Source organism: Podarcis raffonei, chromosome 17, assembly GCF_027172205.1.
Source record: "Podarcis raffonei isolate rPodRaf1 chromosome 17, rPodRaf1.pri, whole genome shotgun sequence".
Taxonomy (NCBI): Eukaryota; Metazoa; Chordata; class Lepidosauria; order Squamata; family Lacertidae; genus Podarcis; species Podarcis raffonei.
In genome coordinates this window covers 23,015,346-23,037,231 of record NC_070618.1, presented here as the reverse complement: position 1 = coordinate 23,037,231, position 21,886 = coordinate 23,015,346, and the positions used below count along the sequence as shown (strand labels likewise).

The following is a 21,886-nucleotide window of genomic DNA, read 5'->3' as shown; positions in this document are numbered from 1 at the left end:
CAGTACTTTTTATGTACTAAGCTTGGATCCTAGAACAATAGGCAAGTAGGATCCTAGAATGCAACAACTGATTGGCCTGCAGGAAAAGACCAGTCAGGATCCAGGAGGGAAGCAGACTCAGCCAATCAGACGAGACTCATTGTGTAAATAATATAAATGTATGTAAATGTAATGGAAATAAAAGCCTGAGGATTTTTTGGGGGGGGGCAATTCTTTTTTTAAAAAAATAATTTTTATTGATTTTTCCATGTATGCTTCTTTTAACAATATATCTTTAACAATTTTTTATATTTTGACCCTCCTCCCCTGGACTTCCCCCATACTCCCGTTTTGTTTTTACCCCATATTTTTCACCCTGTGTATTGTTTCCCCAAAATTTTCTCAATACATATAGTCTTATATTTTGTTGTATACAGTTGTGATTGTTTACTCAAACCCTGCCAATGAGTCCATTTCTTTATGTTGCCTCTTCATATATGTTGTAAATGGTTCCCATTCTCTTTTAAAGTCTTTGTTGTCCTTTTCAGGCACTGTATTTTTCGCTCTATAGGACGCACTTTTTCCCCTCCAAAAATTGAGGGGAAATGTGTGTGCGTCCTATGGAGCGAATGCAGGCTCCTTGGCTTCAGCGATAGCAACGCTAAGCCTCCGAAGCGCAGAGGAAGCGCTCCCTCCTCGCTCCGGAGGCTTCGCGTTGCTTTTGCTGAAGCCTGGAGAGCGAGAGGCGTCGGTGCGCACAGACCCCTCCCGCTCTCCAGGCTTCAGGGATAGCCGTGCGCAGCTCCTCCGGTAGGGAGAGGCTGCACGGGGCTATGGCTATGGCTGTGCGGGGCTAAAGAGGAAGCCAAAACAGCGAGTGGGATCCATCCCGCTGGCTGCCTTGGCTTGTGCCATAGCCGGGCGCAACCCCTCCGGCAGGGAGAGGTTGTGCGCAGCCTGTACGCTGCTCTTTGGGGCTGGGGGGGAAATAAGATTTTTTTTCTTGATTCCCCCCCCTAAAAACTAGGTGCGCCCTATGGAGCGAAAAATACGGTAATTTATCTGTTAGTTTTCCCAGTTCTGCATGTTCCATAAGTTTCTCTTGCCATTGTTCTTTCATTGGTATTTCTTCTGTCTTCCAAGTTTGGGCTAATATAATTCTTGCCGCTGTTGTTGCATACATAAATAATTTCCAGTTTTCTTTTTTTACATCTTGGTCTAAAATTCCTAGAAGGAATGCTTCTGGTTTCTTAACAAAGGTCCTTTTAAACATTTTTTTATTCATTATATATCATTTCCCAATAATTTTTAATCTTTTTGCATTCCCACCACATATGATAGAATGTTCCTTCTTTTTCTTTACATTTCCAACAGGTTTTTGATACCTTTTTATACATTTTGACCACTTTCTCTGGTTATATACCATCTATACATCATTTTCATATAATTCTCTTTCAATAAGATACAATCTGTAAATTTTAGGTTCACCTTCCACATCTTTTTTTTTTAATAAGATTTATTAGGATTTTTTTGAAGTATTACAATAAAAAATGAAAAAAACAAAATAAAAATGGTTAAAAACACTCAAGTTTTCCATTGATTATTTTTCTTTAGCTTGTTTCCCGGACCTCCTCATACCTCCCTTTTGTATTCCAGTTCAGTTTGTTGGTTCAGCAAATCCTTACCCTCTTTATTTATCCTAATCTTTGATCTTAAAATAATAACATTAGATTTTTACCTCTTAACAACCCCTTTTTCATATTCCCTTAGAGCATTACAGCTATAAACCACTTAATTTCTATCCAACATCGTTCTAAAAAGGTAAAGGTACCCCTGCCCTTACGGGCCAGTCTTGACAGACTCTAGGGTTGTGCGCTCATCTAACTCTATAGGCCGGGAGCCAGCGCTGTCCGCAGACACTTCCGGGTCACGTGGCCAGCGTGACAAGCTGCATCTGGCGAGCCAGCGCAGCACACGGAATGCCGTTTACCTTCCCGCTGGTAAGCGGTCCCTATTTATCTACTTGCACCCGGGGGTGCTTTCGAACTGCTAGGTTGGCAGGCGCTGGGACTGAAGGACGGGAGTGCACCCCGCCGCGGGGATTCGATCCGCCGACCATGCGATCGGCAAGTCCTAGGCGCTGAGGTTTTACAATATTTCTGTAGATAATCTTTGAACATCTTCCAATCTTCTTCCACCGACTCTTCTCCCTGGTCTCGGATTCTGCCAGTCATTTCTGCCAGTTCCATATAGTCCATCAGCTTCATCTGCCATTCTTCCAGAGTGGGTAAATCTTGTGTCTTCCAATACTTTGCAATGAGTATTCTTGCTGATGTTGTAGCATACATAAAAAAGGTTCTATCCTTCTTTGGCACCAATTGACCGACTATGCCCAGGAGAAAGGCCTCTGGTTTCTTCAAGAAGGTATATTTAAATACCTTTTTCAGTTCATTATATATCATTTCCCAGAAAGCCTTAATCCTTGGGCACGTCCACCAAAGGTGAAAGAATGTACCTTCAATTTCTTTACATTTCCAACATTTGTTATCGGGCAAATGATAAATTTTTGCAAGCTTGACTGCGGTCATGTACCACCTGTAAATCATTTTCATAATATTCTCTCTTAGGGCATTACATGCCGTAAACTTCATACCTGTGGTCTATAACTGTTCCCAGTCAGCCATCATTATGTTGTAACCAACATCTTGTGCCCATTTAATCATAGCAGATTTCACCGTTTCATCCTGAGTATTCCATTTCAACAGCAAGTTATACATCTTTGACAAAATCTTAGTTTTGGGTTCTAATAGTTCTGTTTCTAATTTTGATTTTTCCACCCGAAAACCGATTTTCTTATCCAGATTATATGCCTCCATTATCTGATAATAATGAAGCCAGTCTCGCACTTTGTTTTTTAATTTCTCAAAACTCTGCAATTTTAGTCTATCTCCATCTTGTTCCAAAATTTCCCAATATTTCGGCCATTTGGCCTCCATATTGAGCTTTTTCTGAGCTTTTGCTTCCATCGGTGACAGCCACCTTGGAGTTTTATTTTCCAATAAGTCCTTATATCTTATCCAGACATTAAACAATGCTTTCCTGACGATGTGGTTTTTAAATGCTTTATGAGCTTTGACCTTATCATACCACAGATATGCATGCCATCCAAATACATTGTTGAAACCTTCTAAATCCAAAATGTCAGTGTTTTCAAGAAGCAACCATTCTTTCAACCAGCAAAAAGCTGCTGATTCATAGTAAAGTTTAAAGTCTGGCAGGGCAAATCCACCTCTTTCCTTTGCATCTGTTAATATTTTAAATTTTATTCTAGGCTTCTTGTCCTGCCAGACAAATTTAGAAATATCTCTCTGCCACCTCTTGAAACAGTCCATTTTGTCCACAATTTGCAATGTTTGAAACAAAAACAACATTCTAGGCAATACATTCATTTTTACCGCAGCAATACGGCCCAGCAATGAAAGCTTCAAATTTGACCAAATTTCTAAGTCTTTTTTCACTTCAGCCCAGCATTTTTCATAGTTATCTTTAAACAAATTCCCATTTTTTGCTGTCATGTTAATCCCCAAGTATTTAACTTTCTTAACCACTGTTAAACCTGTCTCATTCTGAAACCTCTCTTTCTCCATTGGTGTTAAATTTTTCTCTAAAACCTTGGTCTTTAACTTATTCAACTTAAATCCCGCAACTTGACCAAACTCTTGAATCAGTTCTAAAACTCTTTTGGTACTAGATTCTGGCTCCTGTAACGTCAATACTAAGTCATCTGCAAATGCTCTCAGTTTGTACTGCTTAGCTCCGACCTGTATACCTTTAACCAACCGGTCCCTTCTAATCGTATTCAGCAAAACCTCCAGGACCGATATAAAAAGCAGTGGGGAAATTGGGCAACCTTGTCTTGTCCCTTTTTCTATCCTAAATTCTTCCGTCACCACATTATTTACAATTAGTTTAGCCTTTTGTTCTGAATAAATTGCACTTATACCGTTTTCAAAACCTTGGCCTACCCCCATCCCCTGTAGGTTCTTCTTCATAAAACTCCAAGAGATATTATCAAAAGCTTTCTCCGCGTCCACAAATATCAAAACTGCTTTGGTATTTATGTTAACTTCTAGTTTTTCCAGAATATCAATTATATTCCTCAAATTATCGGACAAATGTCTTCCCGGGAGAAAGCCCGCTTGGTCTTTATAAATCTCTTCCACTTTTTTCAATCTCTTGGCCAAAATGTCTGCAAAAATTTTGTAATCCACATTAAGTAACAATATGGGGCGGTAGTTCTTAAGCTGAGTCTTTTCAGTCTCTGTCTTCGGTATAAGTGTAATGTACGCCTCTTTCCAAGACTCTAGTGCCCCTTTCCCTTCCAATATTTCATTGCAGACTTCCTTTAAGGGTTGTATTAGCCACTCAGCTTCCACATCTTTTTCCAATCTTGAAGTTGTATATTATGACCTAAATCCTGAGCCCACTTTATTTGTGCTGACTTTACCATTTCAAACTAACGCTTCCCCATAAAGTAGGAGATTGTACGTTTTTTTAAGTAATTTCGTGTCACTCTCGACTATCTCTTTTTGAAAGTTTGAAACTGTATAACTAAAACCTTTCTTACTGTCTTCCTTAAACTGTTCATTCAATTGTCTATGATGTAACCAACTTTGTAAAAAGGTCTTCAGTTCCTCATATCCTTTCAGCCTTAACCCTTTTTCCACCTCTATTAATAATTCTCTATATGCCGGCCAATTTCCTCCCTTACTAAGTGGTTTTAATGCTAATGCTTCCACTGGCGAGAGCCACCATGGGGTTTTTGGTTCTAGAAAGTCTTTATATTTATTCCAAACTTTTATAAGCATTTTTCTTACTATATGATTATGAAAACCTTTATGTTAGGTTTGGGGGGCAATTCAATCACTGTTTTACAAGCTGCAATAAAGGTAAAGGTAAAGGGACCCCTGACCATTAGTTCCAGTCGTGACCGACTCTGGGGTTGCGGTGCTCATCTCGCTTTATTGGCCGAGGGAGTCGGCGTACAGCTTCCAGGTCATTTGGCCAGCATGACTAAGCCACTTCTGGCAAACCAGAGCAGTGCACGGAAATGCCGTTTACCTTCCTGCCAGAGCGGTACTTATTTATCTACTTGCACTTTGACGTGCTTTCGAACTGCTAGGTTGGCAGGAGCAGGGATCGAGCAACGGGAGCTCACCCCGTGACGGGGATTCGAAACGCCAACCTTCTGATCGGCAAGTTCTAGGTTCTGTGGTTTAACCCACAGCGCCACCCGCGTACAAGCTGCAATAAAGAGCATGAAACCACTACAGGGCTCTGAGTATATTCCACGATCCCTGGCCAAATCTATCACATCATCTTGTGTTTTCCTCGTAAATTGCATCTTGTACATTAACGTCTAGGATGTCAGTAGCTTTGACATAATGCAAGAGAAAACTTGCAAAACGTAACATTCCATTTAGGAATGAATCACCAGGAGAATGTATGATTAAGCTTTTGTTGCTCATGCTCTTTCACCTCGAGGGAGTGGTGGTTTCATAATTCTTCTGATTATTAAAGCCAAGCAAGCTCTTGATATAAGATAAGCTAGAGAGATTAACAAATTGAAGTGGGCAACGCCTGCCTTTGTCCAGGGTTTAAGGTACACCCTCGCTGAGGATTCTGGGAGTTGTACTTGGAACCTTTTTCATGCGAAACATATGCCAAGCTGCAGCCCTTTGCCCATATAATGTGCATCCATATCTTTTATCTAACAAGGAAATTAGCTTTCGTATGTGGCCATTTGCTGGCTGAGTCTTTTCTCATTAGTTGATGGAAAATAATTTCTCCCCCCCCCCAAAAAAAAAACCACACGCGAGCAACCCAAGCTCAGTTGGTTAGAACGTGGTGCTGATAAAGCCAAGGTTGCAGGTTTGATCTCTGTAATGGGAGAGCTGGATATTCCTGCATTAGACTAGAGGATCCTGAGGGTCACTTCCATTAGGAAATGGTATGTCCCTCAGAGGACCCCAAGGTCCATGAAGAATAATAGCTTAAAGGTCCCGGGCCCTAAGGAAGCCAGACTATCCTCCACCAGGGCCAGGGCCTTTTCAGTGGCGGCTCCGACCTGGTGAAATGCTCTGTCCCATGAGACTAGGGCCCTGCAGGACTTGATCTCCTTCCGCAGGGCCTGTAAGACAGAGCTATTCCGCCTGGCCTTCAATTTGAATTAGCCTGATCCTCTATGGCCTTTTCCCTTTCCTCTTCTATGAAGAATCCCTTTCTGGGACCCCACATTTAAATTCTTCCTTGGTCTCCTTGCTGGCCCCAGTAGGACCAGCTTGGCCAGTTGCCCTGGTGATCATTTGATGTCTACTGACTGGGTTTTGTCCCCCCCCCCCATGACCCGTGAATTTTTGAATTCTATTGATATTGATGCTGCATTTTATGTTCTGTTTTATGCTGTTTCAAAGTTGCATTTTAATCACTGTTTTATATTTGCTGTTAGCCACCCTGAGCCTGGTTTTTAAACTGGGAAGAGCGGGGTATAAATTATTATTATTATTATTATTATTATTATTATTATTATTATTATTATTATTGGGTTCCCATACATCCAGGAAAACTAGACATTCTCCTCTTTTGGGGGGCCCTAACATGCACATATGGGTAGATTTTTTGCAGTTTAAAGGAAATGTTGGGGGGCGCACACTTGCTTAGGAGGGCGCTGTGCCCCAGCAGCAGCACAGCAGAGCAAGGCCTTTGCAGCGAATATCAGGAGCTGGGGTCCTGCCTCTGCTCTGGCTGATCTGCGTGCTGCTGCCAGCCTGAGCTGGGGAAAGGCACACGGGCATTGCTGTGGCAGCCCCACATGCCTCTTTCCCTGACTCGGGCTCGCAGCGGCTTGAGCTGCCCTTTTTTGCTCTTCAGTATATGGCAACCCTAGGGATGCGGGTGGCGCTGTGGGTTAAACCACAGAGCCTAGGACTTGCCAATCAGAAGGTCGGTGGTTCGAATCCCCACGACGGGGTGAGCTCCCGTTGCTTGGTCCCTGCTCCTGCCAACCTAGCAGTTCGAAAGCACGTCAAAGTGCAAGTAGATAAATAGGTACCGCTCTGGCAGGAAGGTAAACGGCGTTTCCATGCGCTGCTCTGGTTCGCCAGAAGCGGCTTAGTCGCTGGCCACATGACCTGGAAGCTGTACACCGGCTCCCTCGGCCAATAAAGCGAGATGAGCGCCGCAACCCCAGAGTCGGTCACGACTGAACCTAATGGTCAGGGGTCCCTTTACCTTTTTATATGGCAACCCTACTTCCATTTCTACAATTCTATGATTGTATGATAATTATTGCTATAGCACTGGTCTAGTCCAGAGATGGGGAACTTGTGGTCTTCTAGATGTTGGATTTTCACCACCCAGGGAACCTGTGGTCCTCCAGATGTTGGATTTTCACCACCCCTGTCCATTGGTCATGCTGGCTCTAGGACTCATGGGACTTCCTGCAACATCTGGAAGACCAGATTCCCCACCTCTGGCCGAAACTAATCTACCACATCTTGTTGCAGTTTCCCACAAGTTTCCATATGCTAACGTTCAGGGTGTGTCAGCAACTTTGGTAATAATACAAAAGAAAACTTGCGACAGGTAATGTTCCCGTTCAGGAATGAATCGCTAGGAGAAGGCACGAAGCTTGTGTTGATCATTCACAGCGAAATGCCCTTTCACACAGAGTGGTGGTTTCATAACTGCTCCGGTTACAAAGCAATCTCCTTGCAGTGTGACAGAAGAAAAGGGCAGAGAGATTGACAAATCATTGTGTGCAAACCTACCCTTTAGTTACACATTTCAGTGCCTTGTTTAAATCTTTAAAAGGGAGTGACTTGGAGGGGCTGACTAAGGAGACTTTAAGCAGGTATATGAAACAAAATCTAGTGGCAGTGATTGGAAACCAAGGTTGTATTCGCATGGCAATTTGTCTCAATTTCCTGACTTTTCTCTAACTTCTACATTACATTTGGCCCTTTCACATGATGTGAAAATCTGCTTCCAGAAATATAGCAAAATCTAGAGCAAGGATTAGTGCTTGTTTCTGTGTCGTTACGTCAAAAAGCACCCATTTGCAACCGACACAGAAAGGAGTCCTAACTTTGTTCCAGATTCTGCTATATTTCTGGAATTGGATTTCACATCATGTGAAAGCTGAAGTATAATGTGGAAATTAACCGTTAGGGAAATGTTGGGGAAATGGACTAATCTGCCATGTCAATGCAGCTCTCTTCCACAGTCCTTTACCCAAAAGAAAGGAAGGGTGCATTGGGATTCTGTCAGCTGTGCTATACAGCTGATAGTAAAAGGTAAAGGGACCCCTGACCATTAGGTACAGCCATGACCGACTCTGGGGCTCATCTCGCTTTATTGGCCGAGGGAGCCGGCATACAGCTTCTGGGTCATGTGGCCAGCATGACTAAGCCGCTTCTGGCGAACCAGAGTAGCGCACAGAAATGCCATTTACCTTCCCGCCGGAGTGGTACCTATTTATCTACTTGCACTTTGACGTGCTTTCGAACTGCTAGGTGGGCAAGAGCAGGGACCAAGCAACGGGAGCTCACCCTGTCGCGGGGATTCGAACCGCCGACCTTCTGATCAGCAAGTCCTAGGCTCTGTGGTTTAACCTACAGCTCCACCTGTGTCCCTATACAGCTGATAGGCATGTTGAAATCTGAAAGATGCAATGCTTTCATCCAAAGGAAAGAAGAGAGCAGGTTGCAAGAAAATAATGTTAGTTGGGGTATCCTGGAATTGCAAGGAGGATACCCACCAGCCTGTGGTTCAGGGAGCTGATTGAAATAAATCACAGAAGTGTGTTCCCAGTTTTAATGTGGGGCTGGGGAGACACACAAACCTTTGCTTCAGCAATCGAAGAGTGTGGAGAGCAGCACACAGGCAATTCCTCTGATGGTTTATAACTTTGTATAATCTTATTTGATCACTCAGGACGTGAAAGATGGTGCGTGCAAAGATTTGGATCTTGAAGAAGCACTTTGAGGGATTTCCTAAGCACAGTGATTTTGAACTGAAAGAGGTGGAATTACCGGCACTGAAGGATGGAGGTAAGAGGGATTTTTGTCTTCGTACTCAAAGTTTTATGTGAATAAACTGAAGGGGTGAATCCATTGACTCGTCATTTTGGCCCACCATCAGAACATGAATCTCAATAGGATGCATGTGGAACATTTGCTAAGAAGAAATGATTTTCATTGCATTTGATTCCAAGGGAGGTGGAGCAAGCTTGTATTATGCTGCACTGGAGAATAGGACAGGTCAAGAGCTGTTTGATAATGGAATGAACTGTGTCAGAAGGTAGTAGACTCTCTCATTCACTAGAGGTTTTTACACAGAGGTTGAATAGGGACAGTGGTGTAGCTTGGGTTGACAGTGCCCGGGGCCACATGGAGCGGGTGGAAGGGAGGGAAATGGGTGGAGTACGCATGCTCATTCAACGCCTAATGACATCCACGTCACCCAGGAGTTTGCAGCTGCAGAGATAGGGAAAGAAGAGTCATTGTCTGGAGAGGTCACTTCCTGGTTTGCATGGAAAAGCTTCTTTTCAATGGCGTACAGTGACAGAAGCATGCAGCTATATTCAAGCAGCACCGGGTGTTGAAATTTTGCGCCCCTCTTCCTGGTTTGCATGGAAAAGCTGCTTTTCAACGGCGTACAGTGACAGAAGCATGCAGCTGTATTCAGGCAGCACCGGGTGTTGAAATTTTGCGCCCCTAATCATTTTGCAACCGGGTCAACTGCCCGTGTTCCCCATGCTACACCACTGGATAGGGTTTCTTTCGTTGTGATTCCTGCATTGAAGAGGGTTGGACTAGATGACGGCTTGGTCCCCTTCCAACTCTACGATTCGAACTTAGTAAGACTTACTACTGAGTAAACATGTCTTGGATCCCAGCCTGAAGCCTTTCAGATGCCCCAACCCTATCTGGTTCTCTCTTGCCATGGTGACTATTTTTTTAACGAATTTAAGAGACTAAGATTGTCTCCGATCTATGGTCAAGTTTGTCCATTAATCTACTTTATCATATTCTGTATTTCAGAGGTGCTGCTTGAAACCGTGTTCCTCAGTCTTGACCCATATATGAGGTATTGTTCTTTTTGTTGGACTTACCCATTGAAGTATAACCCTGAAATTGCAGTACAGCTTGGCTATACCTCTTGCCTAGATTTCCCTATTAAATGTTAACTCTGGGCCAGTTTGGATGCAAGACGAAACCATAGTTTCGCATTAGGTGAATGAGCCCACAGCAAACCTTAGGCTCTCGCACGCTCCTTTGTCGCTGTGGCCATCAAGAAGAGCTCGGAATCTTTCACTTCGGTTTTGAAAGTTTGCAAAACTTGCTGTGTTGCCCAAAACTCCAACAAGATGTAGCTATGTAGTCTTAGCTATAGTTAGTGGAACCAAGCCAACTCCCAACCATAGTTAACAAATTTGGCTCGTTTCCACTAACCACACATAACAAATAACTGCAGACAAGGTTTCAGGCATCGCAGCAAACCACAGTTATTCGAAAGCAGAAGTTTCTAATTTCTTCACGGCCGTGAGGAAAGAGGAACCAAGAGTGTGAGCCCAAGAATAGCTGAATCTGTGGTTGAGCATTGTGTTGGAGCGCAGCTTTTGTCTTCCCTTGAGAGCTTATTCTGTAGCAGAGTTTTAATTGGTGTAAGCTTCCAGAGGATAAGTCTGTCACCACAGCCTACGACTTCAGGATTTGAAATCCCTGTACGGAATTCTCCTATGAGCAATTTGTCATTAAAAATATAAGATAAGATAAAAATATACTTTCAAATGCTGAGGCCATGACCAGGAAGTACCTGAACCTACTTCACTATATTATGACACGTTTTTGAAGAACGTCAACAGGCAATTTTATGAAATTTCAAACACTGTAGAGAAAGTTCCTCGTGAAAAATTATAGACTGACCGCCCATTGTTAACAGCTTATTCTGTCCTCTGTGTGGTCTTGATCACCCATGCATTATATTGTCATTAGTATTTACGGTAGTTTCTGTTGCTTTTGCCATAAGTAGGGTTGTTAATCTTACCAATTTTTACCAGCCTCTACTCCTGTGCCTTTAATAGCAACTTCTCTCTGCAAATGCTGGTAGTTTAGAACATTTATATGCAGACTGTGTAAAATTCATCTATGAGTTGTTCTGTAGTTCTGCTCTCTCGGTGGTTGTTGACTGCACAAGAGCAGGCCAGGCCATTGCTCTGGTCAGTTGGCAAACTCCCGAGTTATACACCATAATGAAAACATTGACTTGGATACCATGCCTCTTGTTGCATGCTCTTGTGTTTTGAAGCGGTCGTGGTTATCAAAAGTTTATAAAGGCAAAAAAACAAGAAGCATAGTAAAAGGCTGGTTCTGGGTTCGAATCCCAATTGTCGGTGCAAATTGCTCCCATAACTGCAAAGGCATTCTCTAGACATTCTCTGACAAGCCCGTCTTGTTGGTGTGTTTTGTTTTGTTCTCTACAGACCATACAGCAGGATTCATCTGAAGGAAGGGGATACAATGCTAGGATCCCAAGTTGCAAAGTAAGATCCTCCATCAACATCTCTCTCTCTCTGTGTTTGTGAAAAGATTTTGCTGATGTTGACAGCTGTGTTGCTGCTGCTATCCTTGAGCCTTAGTTAATATAAAGTAGTTCTAGCATATCTTTTGCACTTTGCAAATGTTTAAGGTGGCGCTCTTTAAACAAGCATGCGTGCGTGTGAGAGAGGAAGAGAAATAGACTGGAAACAGAATTAAGATTTCAGGGAACACATTATATTTTAGCAGTGCTTTTTTCTGTGGGGGACAAAGGCGGACACATACCCCTAAACACACTGTGAATCATTGTACTTTAGTCCATTTACTATATTTATTTCCCCCGATTTGAATTATAAAATGGTGATTTTCTTGAGTCAAAATGAGAGTACCCCTAAACATTTTTTTTTTACGAAAAAAGCACTGTGTTTTAGTAGATTTGTGGTGATTGATATTAGAAAGGTAGGCATCTTCCTGCCTTAAACCAATGATTCCTGTATCTGAGTACAGTCCACACCCATTAGCTGCAGCTCCCCAGAGCTTCAGACAGTCTTTCTCAGTCATAGCTGGGGATGGGAGGATTTGAATCTGGGCATAGCTATAGTGCTGAGCTATAGTGTCAGGAGCCCCGTCTGTATTGTATGTGACTTCCCCTAAAGAATTTTGGGAAGAGGAAGTGATGGTTAAACCTCTCCAGGAATTGTAGCTCTGGAGGGAAGAACTCTCAGCTAATAACCCTCAGCACTCTTAACTAACTACAGTTCCTATGATTCTTTGGCAGAAGCTGCGACTATGGTACGGCACAGCATTAAGTCTGTAGAGCAGACGGGGCACCCTTATCAATGTAACCCGTGTCCCATCTTTGGAGAGCATGCTGCCGATTCTATGCAAAAAAATCCTCTCCGGTACCTCTCTCTGCACAGTAAAGTTGCAGCTGCTTAATACCTGTTTAGAAATGAATGACAAAATCTGCTTTCACTTTGCTGTATGCAGAGCAGTTTTGCTGATGCAACTGTGCTTTTTTTTTAAACATATATATATAGAGTTCTGGAAAGCAAGTGCCCCACGTTCCCTGTGGGCTCCTTCGCCCTAGCCAGAGCAGGCTGGACAACTCACTTCATCTCCACAAGCAAAGAGCTGTTTCCTATGCTACCTAACTGGCCGGAAAAACTGCCCCGATCATTGGCTCTGGGAGCTATTGGCATGCCTGGGTGAGTAGCCTTGGAAGTGGCTCAGAAGCTTTGGGGATGAGCTTCAAGTATGTGGCTTCCACTCCCTTTTGGGCACTGACGCATCGTGGCGCTTGTGCGAAATGTGAGAAGGCATAGACGTGGTTGTGTAGCCGGTTGTGTAGCTCTCTCCCCTCCAGATCCACAAAAGCCATTGAAAAGCATTGAAAAGCATTGAAAGCGCTCAATTAACGGAGGTTCCACGCCCACGACCCAAGCCTGCCCCCCATAATGTCCACTTTTTATGGATATACAGTTGTGCCTCGGGTTAAGAACTTAATTCGTTCTGGAGGTCCATTCTTAACCTGAAACTGTTCTTAACCTGAGGTACCACTTTAGCTAATGGGGCATCCTGCTGCTGCCGTGCCAACGGAGAACGATTTCTGTTCTCATCCTGAAGCAAAGTTCTTAACCTGAGGTACTATTTCTGGGTTAGCGGAGTCTGTAACCTAAAGCATATGTAACCTGAAGCGTCTGTAACCTGAGGTACCACTGTATTTAAAGGTAAAGGTAAAGGGGCCCCTGACCTTTAGGTCCAGTCGTGGCTGACTCTGGGGTTGCGGCGCTCATCTCGCTTTATAGGCCGAGGGAGCTTCCGGGTCATGTGGCCAGCATTTCTAAGCCGCTTCTGGCGAACCAGAGCAGCGCACGGAAACGCCGTTTACCTTCCCACTGGAGCAGTACCTATTTACCGTATTTTTTGCTCTATAAGACTCACTTTTTCCCTCCTAAAAAGTAAGCGGAAATGTGTGTGCGTCTTATGGAGCGAATGCAGGCTGCGCAGCTATCCCAGAAGCCAGAACAGCAAGAGGGATTGCTGCTTTCACTGCGCAGCGATCCCTCTTGCTGTTCTGGCTCCTGAGATTCAGAATATTTTTTTTCTTGTTTTCCTCCTCCAAAAACTAGGTGCGTCTTGTGGTCTGGTGCGTCTTATAGAGAGAAAAATACGGTATCTACTTGCACTTTGACGTGCTTTCGAATTGCTAGGTTGGCAGGAGCAGGGACCGAGCAATGGGAGCTCACCCTGTTGCGGGGATTCGAACCGCCGACCTTCTGATCGACAAGTCCTAGGCTCTGTGGTTTAACCCACAGCGCCAACCACGTCCTCCACTGTATTTACCCATGATTTTAAAAAAATGCTCTGTGTGGCGTTCATACAGCGCCCCCGGTCGTCTCACGGACTATTGACCCGTACACCACTAATCCGCTGCCACCAACCAGGTCCTCCCCAGTAAAATCACTTCAGTCTCAGTCAGGTTCTCAAGTTAATAAAGAAGAGTGTAGTTTATTTCAGACACAAACAAACTTTAACGGCATTCCAAACGTTGTTACTCTTTACTTTCTTAGTCTTAATTTTCCTCTCTCTATCTCTTCTACCTCTCCTCACTCAAGAACCCACTGCCCTAACTGTCTCTCTGTTTCCAACTGCCTGCCAACTGCTTCTCCAAATGCCTTTCCCAACCAACCAACCCACTAAAACCAACCAACTCCCCACCAACAACTCAAACCTCGGGCTAAGCCCTTTTATATACAGGTAGGTTCCAGAATTCTACTGCCCGCCCCCCCCAACAAAAATCCTGGGTGTAGGCAGAATGCCTCTCCCGGGGGCACTGTCTCTGATTGGGGGGAGGCCTTCCAAGAACCCTTAGATGGGGGCAGCGGTGGCTGGTGCCCATTGGTTTTCGGAGGGCAGAAGGCAGGGAGGTCAACAGCTGGAACAGTCTGAGCCAATGGAAAGTAGAGCCCAGACCATAACTTGGTTGCAGGTGCGCCGACTTGGTAAGGAGATTGGGGGTGTGTGTGCAATGTCACATGCGACATCTAGGTACTGCGGGCAGCGCTCCGGCCTAACCCACTGAACCTCTTGTGCTTGCCAGTTGGAAGGTCGGTGGTTCGAATCCCTGCAACAGAGTGAGCTCCCATTGCTCTGTTCCAGCTCCTGCCAACCTAGCAGTTTGAAAGCACACCAGTGCAAGTAGATAAATAGGTACCACTGCAGTGGGAAGGTAAATGGCAATTCAGTGTGCTCTGGTTTCTGTCACGGTGTTCCATTGCGCCTGAAGCGGTTTAGTCCTGCTGGCCACATGACCCGGAAAGCTGTCTGTGGACAAATGCCGGCTCCCTCGGCCTGAAAGCGAGATGAGCGCCATAACCCCATAGTTGCCTTTGACTGGACTTAACCATCCAGGGGTCCTTTACCTTTACCAGGTGCTGCATGGCAGCTCGGCCTCCATGGCCAGCGGCTCTTCTTCCTCCTAGTGGCAGAACTTTTTTATGGCACCCGGGGCATCTGTGTGCACCGGGGAGATATAGAGGGCAAAGGGAGCCCACCAAATGCCAGCCCAACCCTTGCCACTGCCAGAGTGGTACCAGCCTTGCAAAGCAGCTCAGGGAGGTTGGCGTGAGAAGGACGCCATGCTCCCTTCGACATCCTTGACAAGCTAACTTTTCCTCCCCCCCTCCCCTCTGTCCCTCCCAGGCTCACTGCCTACTTTGGCCTGCTTGAGATCTGTCAGATGAAACCTGGAGATACCGTCCTGATCAATGCTGCAGCTGGGGCTGTGGGGAGTGTGGCTGGGCAGATTGCGAAAATAAAGGTAAGCGGTCGTGGAAGAACGTGTTGGTGTTATGGGCCCAGAGCAGAAAGGGCAGGGGGACTTGGAGGAAGTGTCCCAGGCAGTACATACTGCCTCTCCTGGTATGCCCTGCAGAGGACCTTAAGGTCCATGAATAATCATAGTTTAGAGGTCCCGGGCCCTAAGGACGTCAGATTATCCTCCACCAGGGCCAGGGCCTTCTCAGGAATGACTCCGACCTGGTGGAAGGCTCTGTCCCATGAGACCAGGGCCCTGCAGGATTTAACTTCCTTCTGCAGGGCCTGTAAGACAGAGCTATTCCGCCTGGCTTTCATTTTGAATTTAGCCTGATCTTTTATTCCCCTTCCTTCCCTCCCCTACCCCTTTTTATGAAGATTACCTGCTCTGGGATCCCACAGCTAATTCTCCCCTGGTCTCCTCACTGACCCAAATAGGACTAATTTAGCCAGCTAGCCCTGGTGATCATCTAATGTTTATTGGATGGATTTTCCACCTAAATTGATTTTTGAATTCTGAATTTATTGTTATTCACATTTTATACTGTATTTTATGCTATTTTTGGTTGCATCAATTAAGTGTTTTAAATTTGTTCTTAGCCGTCCTGAGCCCGGTTTTCTGAACCGGGAAGGGCAGGGTACAAATAAAAATTTATTATTATTATTATTACATCTCTGCACCGCTTGATTTGATGGGGAATGGGACAAGAATGTACGTGTGTGTGTGTGTGTGTGTGTGAGAGAGAGAGAGAGAGAGAGAGAGAGAGAGAGAGAGAGAGAGTAGGACAAAACTACTCTGATCCATGAGGGACGCGGGTGGCGCTGTGGGTAAAACCTCAGTGCCTAGGACTTGCCAACCGTATGGTTGCGGTTCAAATCCCCGCAGCGGGGTGAGCTCCTGTCTTTCGGTCCCAGCTCCTGCCTACCTAGCAGTTCGAAAGCACCCCTAAGTGCAAGTAGATAAATAGGTACCGCTTTATAGTGGGAAGGTAAACGGCGTTTCCGTGTGCTGCGCTGGTGCCGGCTCGCCAGAGCAGCTTCATCACGCTGGCCACGTGACCCGGAAGTGTCTCCGGACAGCGCTGGCCTCTTAAGTGAGATGGGCGCACAACCCCATAGTCGGACACGACTGGCCTGTACGGGCAGGGGTACCTTTACCTTTACCTTTACTGTGTTCCATCCACCCTGAACCTTAAAAAAGGTGTGTGCATGTTCCTTTCTTGCAAAGTAGAACAGTCTGAGAAGCATTTCTCTCTTTAATAATCATCCTGTGAATTATTCAGAATCCAGATGTGGAATCCAGGTGGAAATTGGGGCCTCCCTTTGTTAGGCCAGTTTGACAGTGGCTCTAAGTCTGTGCATGCTAAGAAAAGTGAGATATCGGTTGGCGTGATGGTGCAAAGTCGTGGGCTTAGGTACACGTTAGCATCTTAGCGCATCTTAGCATCTTGGTGATGTCGCTTACCTGCACTGTGTTTCCAGTTGCGTTTTTCCTTTGGGCTATGCACCAGAGAAGAGGCGGGGTGGGTGTGTCTTGACACAATGCGCCTCGCCGGGTTTCTCTGTGCCTGCAGCCCCCCCCCCAATTCAGTGAAGCTGTCTTCTGCACATGCGCGATGACAGCTTTCAGACGTACACACCTTTGCGTAACCACGGACTGTATTTTCAAATCGGAGGGAAGCTGGTTTTTATATATATATAATAATTTTTATTAAGTTTTCCATTTAACAATCCAATCATATCACATTAATTATTCCAAATTATACCAATACATATCATAAAGTCCAAATATTTTGCCAAATTATAAATTTTTGTTGGGGGTTCCCATGCTTCAAGTTCAGTAGGGTCCAATCATCTCATATTTCTGCTGCTTTTAGTGTTCCCCAGTCCCATCTTTCAATCTTCTTGTTGTTTTCCTTTTTCTTCCTAATAGCCTCTGAGTTGTTTCCACAGGTGAGTTAAAGTAAGCAATATTATCAATATTATGCTTCTGTGTGAACGTTGTAAGGCTCTACCTTTTTTTAAAGCTGGTAAGTCTTTTGTTTGTCATAAATCCTCACATGCTGATCCAAAGTCCTCCTCGGGTGGCAGACGCCATATTTCTCAGTTCCGATGAAATAAACTCTAGGCGTTTGCTCATAAAGTTGCTCATAAATCTAGGCGTTTGCTCATAAAGTTGCACCATAAAGTAGTCTTTCCAGGGAAGAATTGCCAAGTCGAACTTAGAATACAAACATGATAACAGAATAATGGCTCGCCTCCCCCTATGACTGTTAATCTCGCAACATAGTCTGTCTCATAATGGCGGATCCTGATTAAAAACTGCGTCACAAGAGAGCCTTTTATTTTCTTTCCAGATATTTCAAAAAACAAAGGCTTTAGTTGATATTTTTATTTCCACACAGTTTATTTTCCAATCTCACTTGCTATAGGTCGTATTAACGATTCTTCTAGGAGGGGGGGTTGTTAGGTAATAGCGTAATAAGAAAATAAAAAGTCCCCCCCCTTTCCGTTCTGTTTCAACATACCGGCATAGATGTTATTCTTTGATGTTACCTCCTTTCCAGTCCAATCCATCACTCTTAACTTCTCAGTGGCAGCTTTAATTAGCAGCTAACATACCCTTTTCTTCGCTCGAAGTGTGTGCAATTAATCTTATATCCAATTTTTCATCTTAAGAAATGCAACTAGGGTCGAACTCGGAGACAGCGTCCGGGAGATTCAAGCTCGCTCGAGGGTTTTCCGTCCAGTGCCCTCACCCCCTCCTTCTTTCAAACTTGGGGTTGATTTATGGGCAACCACGGACGAGGCTGCATCTTCCCTTACACCGGGAAGAAAAACGGGAGGCTGATTTACTTCCATAACAGCCCCTTAATTACCTCGTGTGAGCTGGAGAGATGGTATTGTCGGCCATCTTCCAAGGTGCCCCTAGCGGAGCCCCCCCGGAGGGAAGCTGGTTTGAGGGGAAACGTGACAAAACAAGAATAGTTTTCAAGAAACGGCGGGGGTTATGGATTTTGGCTGGCATCATGTGTGCTCGGCTGCCATTAGGCTTGTGTGGATATTCCAGCAGGAGTCCTGGGTTGCCTCTGCCACAGTATCCACAGGCTGCCGAACCTTGCAGCCGCTTTGCACCCCCTGCCCGTCCCATCCAGATAAACTCCAATGGCACCAGGGTTGGGCTGGTGGCTTGGCATCTCTGCCCCACCATGCCAGCTGCTATGGGAGAAGTGTATTGGCATGCAATGTTCACTTTGCTCCAATGGCAGGAGAGGGTTTTTCTTTCTGCAGGCATGGTTGTCTCGAAGAGATAAAAGCGCTGGTGCTTTGGCTTCCATCCCGGTGTCTCGAGATTCTTTAATTTTTGTTAATCTCCTTTGGCCCTTTCGCTTGTTGTCACAAAGCTTGATGCTTTGCCCGTGACAACGATGCAGAATTCTTTTTCGTGCATGGGCTCGTTCAGCTTGTGCAGTCAGGAGAATTAAGGACGCTGCAACGCTCCAAAGAGGAGCATGGATGAGAAATGGCAGGAAGAAAGCTGTCAGTCCAGTTACCTTTTGAGCGTGTAGCGTTGTGATGGTTTCCTGAATGGCGTGAAAAACAAATGGGTTTTGAACATAGCTGTCAACTTACAGATTTGAAAATAAGGGATCAGCAGCCAAAATAAGGAATTTTAGTCAACCAGCTGAAATGCAAAGTTAAAAGGAACCAGATAATTTGGGAGAGCAGCACCGGTTTTTAGCCCTTTGTTTCCAGAGGTTGCTGCTCAAGACACCAGCTGATGAAACACTGCAATTAAATAAGTACAAGCAGCAACCACTTTTCACGCAAAACGAAGTCCAAGTTACGAAGATGCTGCTGCAGTTCTGTATCTTTTCTCTTGCGCTCCATCTGCAGCTCTCAGTTCCATCAGGCGAGGCGGGAGGGGGGGGGAATAGCACCCGAAGTAAACCCGCAGATCAGACCATCTATGCTAGACTACCACTACAAATCTATGGGAGAAGCGCTTGCGGTCCTTCCTCCGCTTTCCGCCTCTATGGTTAGCCCTTGGAACACCTGCCCGCGCCTCCGCCTCCTCCTCCTCTCTCTGAACTGCTTTCTCTATGGTTGCTCTCGCTCTCCTCTCAAGGCTCCTCCGCAATTCATAGGCCGCGCCAGGCTGCCCATCTCATCCGGGTCCTTAGGCAGCGCAGCCGCAGTACGGCCTAGTGGGAGCAGCGGTCGGCAGAGGGGAGGCCCCAGGCAGAGACGCTCAGTTCGGCAGCTGCAAGGAGGATGGCAGCGGAAGGGCCTGAGGCTCCCGCCAGTCCCAGCAGGGAGGGTCTCCAGGGGGCCGAGGCTGGTGAAAGGAGGCTGGAGGGGGGAAGGCTGGGCAGCCAAGCAACACAGTTGGAGCCTCCCTCCTCCCTGGCCCGCAGGGAGGGAGGGAGAGGAGCTGCTTCCTTTGAAACCCGGGAAATTTAAGGGACATCATCAATAAGGGACAGCAGCGGGACATGGCGCTGGGATAAGGGAGTTTCCCGCCAATTAAAGGACGGTTGACAGCTATGGTTTTGAAACGGCACGAGCAGTGCGAGGAAGCATTAAATAACTTATTTTCTTTATCCTGCAGGGTTGCAAAGTGGTTGGCTGTGCAGGTTCGGACAAGAAAGTGGCCTTCCTCAAAGAAATTGGCTATGATGAAGCCTTCAACTATAAGACGGTGGGGTCTCTGGAAGAGGCCCTGAAGAAAGCTTCGCCCGATGGCTATGACTGCTACTTCGACAACGTAAGCTCAAACGGAGCGCCAACTCTTGAAAAACGGGAGACGTTTGCGCCGTTTGCTGGCACCTACGGCGTGTGCGCATGCACATTGGGGTGTGGTGTGGAGGGTGAACAGAACCCACTGCCCCAGCTGTCAATGCCAGTGTTGCCAGGTGGGCACATGGGGCATGGAGGATTTATGGAGCCCATGGCTGAGCCCTTGCAGCTGGAGCCAAGCAGGGCTGCGCTGTGCCAGCTACTCGCACCGGAATGAGCCCAGCTGGCCGGTGCGGCCTTGGCAGTCTGTGGCGATCACACAGGGTCCCCGGACGTTTCACCATCTATTGATCCCTGTGCCACCACTTTATTTCTCGCTGCCACCACCCAGGCCCTACCTGGGACAATGCTGAGTCCAGTCAGGGTTAAATTGGAACATAAACTTCTGTTTATTTATTGCAGTTTAACAAGCATGTGGTTTCATAAACGGTATCGGTCAATTACAAACATGGGGTGCCTATCCAGACCTAAAACTTCGTTACTTGCTCTCTCTCACTAAACCACCTCTCAGATATTTACTTGTCTTCCTAGCTCCTAACTGTTCCTGACTCAGCTTATTTCGCTACACTAACTCAACCTCCCCACAGACTCTATCCCCATTCACTCCCACTCCAACCAACCAACAAACTCTTCTCTTCGCCCCTCCCAGAGCTGGTTTTATAGTCTCTCTGACTCCACCCCCCTGGGTTCTGATTGGGTAACCTGTTTAACTATTTCACCTCCAGCACTCTCATATGTTAACGTCACACGGTCAGCAAGGGGGCTGAGGATGCGGATGTGAGGCCATGATCCGGGTCCCAGATACCCCTAGCAAACAAGCAGGGCAGGATAGGGACGTCTGGTTCACCCCCCCTAAATATTGTGCCTCCTGGGACCCCCGCACACTCCACCCCTGATTGAAGGAAAGCTTTTTGGTATTGTTTGCTTGTTTGGAGTGGGACGTTGTCAAAAGCTTTCGGTCTAACCTTGCTAGAGCAAGGTTATGCCAGTGCACAGACTTGGCTGTAGCAAAGGAGCTGCTAAACATCCTTGGTTTTGGGCAAGCAACAGCCTGAACCTGTTCCAATGCAATGAATTCTAAAGATGGAAAGGGGTCATTCTAGGGTCATCTAGTCCAACCTGCTCTAATCCAGGAATCTCAGCTAGATCATACATGTCAGGCAGGATAGGTGCTGAGCGAGCCACAGTGACTTACACACCTGCGGCAAGTTGGAGCTAAGATTTGTGTGCTGAACCAGAGAAGCCTACCTTGTAAAAACAAGCCTGCCCGGAATAATTTGAACACCTGCATTGACTTGCCAGTTTGATCTTCCCAACGCATAACTGCAGGGGCCTGGTTCCTTACCTGCTCAATTCCCTGGAAATAAGAGATACTGCTTGCAGCAAATTTTTTCGGTTTGAAAACTTCGGCCCCATCCGCAGAATACGCTCAAAGCGGTGTTGTACCACTTGGATACTGTCATTTGTAAAGAGTTTTTACCAGACCTCTAGAGGTACAATTCCTAAAATGGTTTAACAGGCAGTTCCTGTTTCTAGGGAGCTTTGGGAATTGTAGCTCCTCTTGTCCAGACTATAAACATAACCTAGCTCCTTCAACCGTTCCTCATAACGGTTGAATTCAAAGGACGTTTTGAATTCCTTACAAACATGCACCACTAGATGGCACCAGAGAGAAAACATTTTCTATA

The 21,886-nt window shown here is 45.7% G+C and overlaps 1 protein-coding gene across 1 annotated transcript in view; it reads left to right on the top strand.

Annotated features, from left to right (window-relative positions):
* Positions 1 to 21,886, top strand: part of PTGR1 (prostaglandin reductase 1) — a 29,354-nt gene that overhangs the window by 602 nt on the left and 6,866 nt on the right. Inside the window, exons 2-7 of the mRNA XM_053372167.1 lie at positions 8,974 to 9,089; positions 10,083 to 10,128; positions 11,525 to 11,584; positions 12,620 to 12,787; positions 15,285 to 15,402; positions 20,011 to 20,166. Coding sequence (XP_053228142.1) covers positions 8,984 to 9,089; positions 10,083 to 10,128; positions 11,525 to 11,584; positions 12,620 to 12,787; positions 15,285 to 15,402; positions 20,011 to 20,166 — 654 coding nt within the window. The 5' untranslated portion in view covers positions 8,974 to 8,983. The remainder of the gene's footprint in view (positions 1 to 8,973; positions 9,090 to 10,082; positions 10,129 to 11,524; positions 11,585 to 12,619; positions 12,788 to 15,284; positions 15,403 to 20,010; positions 20,167 to 21,886) is intronic.